Source organism: Triplophysa dalaica, chromosome 12 (genome assembly GCF_015846415.1).
Source record: "Triplophysa dalaica isolate WHDGS20190420 chromosome 12, ASM1584641v1, whole genome shotgun sequence".
NCBI classification, from domain to species: domain Eukaryota; kingdom Metazoa; phylum Chordata; class Actinopteri; order Cypriniformes; family Nemacheilidae; genus Triplophysa; species Triplophysa dalaica.
The window spans coordinates 9798639-9807116 of NC_079553.1; the positions used below are offsets into that span (position 1 = coordinate 9798639).

Consider the following 8478-nt stretch of genomic DNA (forward strand, 5'->3'; position numbering starts at 1 on the left):
TCATGTGTAATATGGATACTTGTGTCACACTCCTGACTTTAGCAGCATCTTGACACAAACACTGAGAAACTCAGTTGAGTGCAATAGAGGAGTATGCATACTAAGCTTCTGTATTATACACTCATTGTATCGTTGAACAGCTGTATCAAGAGAGCTGAAAAATGTGTTAGACTGCATGAAACACTTTAAAAAACAGCGTTATCCCCTACATCATATACTGAGGAACCTTCTGCTCTATTGCAGCCAATAGCCGAAAAGCAGTGTGCTACAATAGCAGTAACCTCATAAAAACAATTTAGCATTCACAGCACTATATGTTTAATGTATGAAAGTTGAATCTAAATCTCATGTTTTCACGTAATCTATGCCATTTATGAAGGTACATCAAGGGGCATTTGGTACATTGCTGTTTAGTGTAAGTGGCATTTTAGAACATGTGTGACAGAACTGGTTGTAAGGTAATTGCCTGAATCCTAATGTAGCTGTTTTAAAATGTAAGATCAATAGTCTTAAATATATGTTAAAGAGTGTGTTCGTGGCGGCAAGAGAGATTTCTAATATAGGCTGTCATAGTCGTACCTCACAGGGCAAACTGCAATCATGCTTGAGCAAGGATTTTGTTTATCTGACTGCTATGATGTTTATTATTTGGTAGCTGATATGTTATTAATAAACGTGTACAGCTTAGTCTTGTTTTGAGTTTGAGACAATAATTTCTTCAAGTTAACCATTTGGGAAATCATAAGATATGTACAAAGCAGATGACTTTTACTTCCACTGAAATTTATTTAAAGTAGTGCACAGATTCACATTATGGCAAGTCATTTTACATATATTTATTAACCTACTGTAATCCAACCAACCTACAATAAAATGCACATAAAACACAAAAAAAATGTGTATGTCTGTCATCAACATGACAGATTCATAAGTGGGAGATTTGAAAGGTTTTTGTCATTTTTTCAAGCTTGACAGACCCAGTTCCTACTTACATTTGAAACAAGGAGGTTTGGCTTAACCATAACCATTTTGCGATTAAAAAGTAATATAAAAACAGTAAAAAAGGAAGGAAAGTAACACAGACGGACTACATCTGTAAGTTGTATAAATAAATATAGAATTTATTAATCAGATTTGTTCACTGATTTAAGTAAATGCTGATGATTCAATGACTGGCTGACTTGTTACCATTAAGTTGTACGCTTTTGTAAGAGCCCGCTCATACAATTTATTGCCATTTTGCCAAGTAGTTAACTCATTCGAATTATTGAGAGCTTGTCGTAATTAATATTATCGAGCATTGGCATGTGACGATGTAGATTTACAGTTGTGAGTTCTTCTTTGCATTACTTTTGATTTGGAGAAAGAAACCTGGAAAAGAAAGTTGTTATACAGTATATAGTGCATTTATTCTTCGTGGTTTATTGTATCAAATTATCTGCTTTCTGTCTGTTCCTCTTGTCTATCTCTTGTTGTGTGTCAGCATACTTTCGTGTGGTTTTGAGTTGCATAGCTCTGTGTGGTATTGCTCATCGCTGGTATTACATTTAAACATAGTCTGTACTGTAACATCTCCTGAGTTTCCAGTTCCCTGTGAATCAGCTCTATGCATGTTGCTGTTTGTAAATAAACCCAATAAAATATAATAAAAAAAAATTGTGTTGTGCCGAATTATCTCTGTGAGATGTGCCCACAGGATATACAGTGTTGTCTTATCATACAACAGATTATGTTAAGATCTCACTCCATGTGACTCTAACCTGTATGAACAAAAAAATATTTGATGAATGCAGGTCACCAAATAACATTGGATCCCATTAACGTCTATTATATGGACACAAAACCAATGAGACATTTCTCAAGATATCTTCTTTGATATTTCTCAAGATATCTTCTTAGAAAATGAGTCATACAGGTTTTGATTGGCATGAGGATGAATAAATGATGACAGATTTTTATTTTGGGGTGAACTATCCCACAGGTATGGAAACCCGATCATAAAAGATTATAATCAAACGCTGAAGGTAAAAAAAATGTTTAATAAATAACGGACAAAGATTTGAATAAAAAGTTTTGACCGCCTGAAACACAGACAATACAACCCTTAATATCACATCTTTTTCCAAAATTATTATTTTTATTTCATAAGTAAATGTGTCCATCCTCAGTGTGGACAATATTACTAAACTCAAGCTCAAACTAACAGGTATGAAAACACAAATGGTCTGAGAAATAAGTCAAACACACTGCGTGGGGGAATACAACAGCCTTTTCTCAACCTCTCTCTACAGAAGCATAAAGAAGATATTTTGAAGAATGTTGGAAACCAAACAATGGCGGTACCCATTCACTTCTATTGTATGGACACAAAACCAATGCAAGTCAATGGATTCCGCCGTTGTTCACAAGAACATCATTCAGGTTTTAAATGACACAAGGGTTTTTGGCTGAACTATCCCTTTAAGTAAATCAGCAGTACATTAATATTGAATTACTATATCTGGTTCACTCTCTATCTCTCCTCACTACATCTTAATCACCTCTCTAATTGTTTACCATATGGATCAGTTCCAGCTAACAGTTAGTGGATCAGCATTCTTCCCAGCAAGATAAGCTCCTGGAGAGAGACTGAGTGAGTACGGTATGGCAAAAGCGTATGTGGAGGTGTGCAGTAAAGTTATATCATCCGCATTATAGAAGCACACCTGACTCCTGTCACAGTCCAGGTACAGCCCTATCCTTCGTGGTTTCACTGGGAGATCTATCTCTTTCACTGTGTCATACTCTTTGATGCTGTATCCTTGGTCATGCTTAAGGTGAAGTCCAATGTCCTTGTTAAAATTACTTATACATCCACCATCAAAGCCCACGCTCCAGTCTATCTTTCCTCCTACGTCCACCTCCCAGTAATGTTGTCCTGACTGGAAGGTCTTGTGGGTCCGGGCCACTGGTCTATAGTCTTTGTGGCGCAAGAAAATCCCCTTTTTAGATGTGCGACTGATGCAGCGTCCATCGGTGGAGACCCGCAGGTATGGGTCATGACAGTCATGTATGACATTATGATCAGGGACTATGATCAATAAACAAAGAAAAATTTAGTTAATATGTAAAATGTTAGATAAAGCAGTGCTCCTGGATAAGTATTGTAAATTCACTGAATCAAAGTTTACTGGTGTTATAAAACAAGGGCAACAACCATAGGAGTCAGCAATAAGCCAAGCAATAAACGATTATGCTTATTAATAATTATAATTATAAAACAAAAAAGCAAACAGAAAACATTCCTTAAAAGTTTACTGTATGATGTACTAATAACTGATGTTCTCACCCGGTTTGATAGTCCCCAGCATCTCCCTCCACACAACAAACTGCAAGTGAGTTTCACGAAGGCCAAGAAACAGAGAATTTGGTGTCACGTTCAGATCTTTCACTGCTGATTTGAACCTACAACGCAGATGATGATGTAAACTCACTGATATTTGCATTGCGGCAGTTCATCATGTTTTTTCAGTACTCACTGTGTTGTTTGAGAAACATTTCTATCATTTTCATAGCAGTTTTCTTTGTCTTTCATCTCTTCAACAAATTCCAACCCTTTCTCAGTCCACCACTATAGAAAAAGACAGAATATTTTCAATAATATAAGTTAAACTGCAGTATGAATAAGCAAGTTAGCATTTACTTGTACTATTACATCACTTTTTCTGAATTATATGTATTGCAAAATTGTCAAAAGTGCTATAAAAATAAAATGTTAACATATTTACTTTTTCTTATGTTTTATTGATTTGGCCAGTGTACAAATTGTAGTTAATGTAATTGGTTTGAACCTGCAGAAATCCGTCCGGCTGATCCGTCTCCAAAACCGAGTGTAAAATTCCTTCCTTCTCTCTTCCATCGTTCAGTATCTCCTCAATTTCTGTTCTGTTTTTATTCATCTTTTCCACCAAATCTTTCTCTTCTTTCTCCAGCAGTTTCTTCACTTCCTCCTCTTTTTTCTTCAAGAACTGGTGCATCTCCTCAAACTGAGCAGAGATCTGGGCAGAGAGCTGTCTGGATCTCTCCTGTAAAAAACATGCTGCAGGTCAGGAGGTAGTCAGAATAAAATCGTTCTGGATTGATGGTAAATACTGTGCTTTTATACGTTATCTGTGTGAAAGTTAGTTCTTATAGGCCTACTTTCTTACTACTTTCTCAAGATGGTGTATTTTATTTTCCAATGTTATTATTAAAATATATTTGATTAAAATATGATTAAAATGTAATGATAACTTAAGAGGTTGTTATGAAAAATGAAACTCACCCTCATGTCATTTTAAACATGTGTTCCACAGAAACAAGAAAGTTTTGAACACATGGGCGTCGGAACCGTTGTATGTGGGACCAACTCTCTTTTTAAGACCGATTATATTGGACCCACTCACTTTTGGCGCATTTAACTTAGCGCAGAATGCCGTCAGTCTAACCCATTCCACTTGAGGAATGCTTAATAAATAAAACTCCATTTCATGTTTTAGCTAAAGCCTTGACCTCCACGCTTCTTCTCAAATCCATTCCATTTGGGTCATTCAGAGTCCGTATAAATGAAACGACCCAGCAAGGTAAACAAAGTATTGTTGTACATCATACAATAGTAAAAGAGCGTAAATTATTATATTAATTAAAATTATTAAATGGATGCCAACTAATAAGAATGTGAAGCTGACCTCGAATGTTGCAGTGGCTCCACCATCTTGGGAGGATCATACACTGCTATTATTGTTTATATGTACTATGTAGCTTTACTTGTTTTGTTTGATATATGGAGAAATCGAAAGTGAAAGAACCATGGGCTTTTCCAGAACCACTCTGCGTAATGCCATTGCAGTTTTAAACAAAGCAAGACCGACCTATCATAGTTATATTTCCTAATCAAACAAGAAAAACAAAACACTGCATTGGACGCAATAGAAGCGATCCTCCCAAGATGGCGGAACATTCAACACAGCGTGACGCATTCTCTATTGGTACAATAAAGACCTCTCTCCTACCCCTAACCTTAACATAAACTTTATTATTAAACACCTGTTAGCCATTATTCAATCTTCATTTAGATTTAAAAAAAATGCCTGTAGAGTCTGATATGTGATGTGAAAATGAAAAAGAGTGAGTTCGGCCAACGGCGGATTCCTGGGTCAACAACAGCTAGTTATGCGTTTTCTCACTAGACCACTTAAGCTGCAGGTAAACTGGTGTTAATTTTACTCAAGCTTTTCCTGGAGAAGGACCAATCCGACATTTTTGTGATTCAAATGCCCAAGACAATATTTATAGACTGACTTCCCTGAAAATGAAAACACTGGCTATGTGGTGCTATCAAAACATTGTTTGACTGTGCATTCTAACCAGCCTGACATAGGCGCAGCCAATAGCATGATATTGGGACTGGAATATGTGTTAACTAACCAAAAACAAAAGGGGACTGTTTCTGGAAACATCATTACCTAACTAGTGGTGATACTTGTGCAGACAAATAACACATTAAGTCGGTTTGAAATATGTGTAAGTGACTAGGATGAACTGTTTCACTTTCATATGTACAGTATTGTATTTCCCTTCACCTCAGTTTTAGAGATCTCATTGGTCTGTTTCTTGATAAGAGCTTCCATGTCTTCATTCTCCTTTGACACGACACTTAGAGGTTCTAACAACAAATTCTGCAACACAAAGGAAAGACTCGTTTTTGTATCATATTTCACACATAGTCCATGTGGAATTTGACACATCCTAAATAGAAAACAAACAAAGACTCTGATTTCTGATTCATAAAGATTCATAGGCTTCACTGACCTTCCTGGGCTCCGCTGCCTCCTCCACAGCTTTGAACATGTGTCCCTGATGTTTCTCACAATCCCTACAGATCAGACACACCAATTTCTGATCAGTCTCACAGAACAGCCTGAGTCTCTCTTTATGATCGGCGCACACCAGCTTCTCAGGTTCCGCAAACACTCTCACGGGCCCACAGTGCGCTCCAGAAGCAGCAATGTTGCTGTCCCTCAGGGCTTGTTGTTCGGTCAGATGTTCCCGCACCGCGTCCACCATATTCCGTAGGACCCGGTTGGATCGGAGATCCCACATGGTGTAGGGTCTGCGACATTCCGGACACAATCTCAGCCGGGTGCTGTGGGAATGATTGCTGATACACTGTCTGCAGAACGTGTGGTCACACAGCAAGCTCACTGGATCTGTGAAATCCCCTAGACACACCGAGCACTGAATCTGTTTGCACAGACGGGTATCCATTGCTCTCGTAAAACCTATACCGCTATATCGTAGTATAACAGAAGTTGGTTTTATCCACACTGAAAGAATGCCGCTTCTGTGCCCTGTCACAGAGGGTTTAGATATGAGGTGTTGTCCCAACAGCTGTGCTCTGCCTTTCAGACAAATGACAACACATGTCTATCACATGTGTGCCGTGACGGGGGTGTTTTGGAACTCATCCCCTGCCCATACTTGACTAACACATGTTAATCTAACTGTTCTAAATAAAGGAAGCCATTTGACTCTCAACACTGATGTATTTCCCCATGTAAATCATGCCACATGCCATCCTGATCGACAGTTTTACATTACAGATTTCTACTGAAGAAAGCAGGTTTATTTGGCAAAACAAATGATTTGTCTCAAGTTTCAGGAGTTAGATTTGACCTTCTGTGTTATAGAGGGAATCAACAGGTGGTTGAATAATCACATGAGCATATAAAACCTGCAGGGATTGGTCAGTTCTCAAGCTTTTCTGTTGTCACATGTATAAATAGTGTTTGTGTTACAGAAACAGACAATGAAAAATAAAAACAGTTCAGTTCAGTTTATTTTCACTTATATTCGCAGTTATATTGTTTATGTAGTGATAAAAAAAGTGTGCAAACAAACATAGAATTTTAAAATACTTGATGATGTCAGTGTATTGTTAAATGCAGAAACCATCTAAAATGTTGTTCAACGCTTTGAATTGAATAGTTTATAATCAAACAACACAGTGGTTATTTACTTGTTTTATTACATTCATCATTTTCCTAGTGATTATATATGAATGTTAAAAAGTATTTTAGGTTTGTGGCCTTTATGTTTATACAGTATAAACAGATGATCTAGAAAATGATACAGCGAATCAGGGTCAGATATGTAAAAATGAAAGTGAAATCAGAAATAATTAATGCCCTCTAACGCCCACAAAACCTGCCCACCTCCCAGTACCGCTTTCCTTTCCAGACCATTTGTGTGTGCAGGGAGAGTTCAGAATGACAGGAAACTTAACAACTGTAAATTTTATTTTTTAACATTTAAGTTAAGTAACTGTAGTTGCAAGAACCGAACTGTCATGAATTTGTGTTCAGAACCCAGGCCCAGACAGAAATGGCAGCAAAAACAATTATTTATTAAATATACAAACAAAACAAGGTAACTAAACAGGTTTTCAAAAAGCAAACCAAAAACTTCCCACGTGGGGGCAAAAACTACGACGGTGTTTTAGTGCCACGTTAAAAATAAAAAAAATTGAAGATTTTGAGAATATTGTTCTCGTAACATTTCGACTTTGTTCTCGAAACATTTCGACTTTGTTCTCGAAACATTTCGACTTTGTTCTCGAAACATTTCGACTTTGTTCTCGAAACATTTCGACTTTGTTCTCGAAACATTTCGACTTTGTTCTCGAAACATTTCGACTTTGTTCTCGAAACATTTCGACTTTGTTCTCGAAACATTTCGACTTTGTTCTCGAAACATTTCGACTTTGTTCTCGAAACATTTCGACTTTGTTCTCGAAACATTTCGACTTTGTTCTCGAAATCTTGGATTTTATTTTTTTATCAACGTGGCACTAAAACGCAGTCGTATTAGAACAGGAATCTTGACAAAACTAGACTTACTAGGAGGAGATCACGACAAGAGGAAAATACAAAACGAACCAGCATTGGACAGCAGACACAAGGACATTAAATAGGGAGACTAACACAAGGAGGATAACAATGGGCAGGTGTGGGTAATGAGACACAGGAGGAAAGCTTTACGAGGAACGAGAGGGGCGGGGGCAAAGATGAGACCGGAGAGAATGCATATCAAGTCATATCGACTATAATATGTTTCTCTCCACAGAAAACCAAAGGCTTTGTCATGACTCTGTCACACGACCAAGGAAAACATGACATAATGAGACAGAATCATGAGACCATCATTTTTATTTAAGCTGGTTTGTATAAAAGCATCTGCTAAAGCCATAAACATTAATGTTCAACTGTCACAGTACTCATAGGGAGCTGCTGTTTATGACATTTACCACTAGAGAATGCCATTGCCACTTCTGAAAATAAACTTAATGAATAAAAACAAGTTTACTGTAATAAACCCTTTCTCTTATTGTATGCACATACCTCTTTTTCTCTGAAAGACTATAATTGATTAAGAACTGCTAAAATAGTTTTTGCAAATTTA

The 8478-nt window shown here is 37.1% G+C and overlaps 1 protein-coding gene across 1 annotated transcript; it reads right to left on the reverse strand.

Annotated features, from left to right (window-relative positions):
* Positions 1-2548: 2548 nt before the first annotated feature.
* Positions 2549-8426, reverse strand: trim109 (tripartite motif containing 109). The gene is made up of 6 exons (XM_056762466.1): positions 5830-8426; positions 5601-5696; positions 3831-4064; positions 3519-3610; positions 3329-3444; positions 2549-3070 (listed from the first exon to the last, which is right to left on the reverse strand). Exons 1-6 carry the CDS (start codon positions 6283-6285, stop codon positions 2565-2567), a joined length of 1500 nt encoding a protein of 499 aa, XP_056618444.1. The 5' UTR covers positions 6286-8426; the 3' UTR covers positions 2549-2564.
* Between the last annotated feature and the right edge of the window lie 52 nt (positions 8427-8478).

Bases quoted from the DNA above. Each gene is read 5' to 3' on its own strand.
- trim109 (XM_056762466.1), bottom strand. From the start codon at position 6,285: ATGGATACCCGTCTGTGCAAACAGATTCAGTGCTCGGTGTGTCTAGGG. The intron at 3,611-3,830 runs GTTCAAACCAAT...CTTTTTCTATAG, and splicing joins AGCCGGACGGATTTCTGCAG to TGGTGGACTGAGAAAGGGTT. The intron at 3,445-3,518 runs GTGAGTACTGAA...TCTGCGTTGTAG, and splicing joins AATGTTTCTCAAACAACACA to GTTCAAATCAGCAGTGAAAG.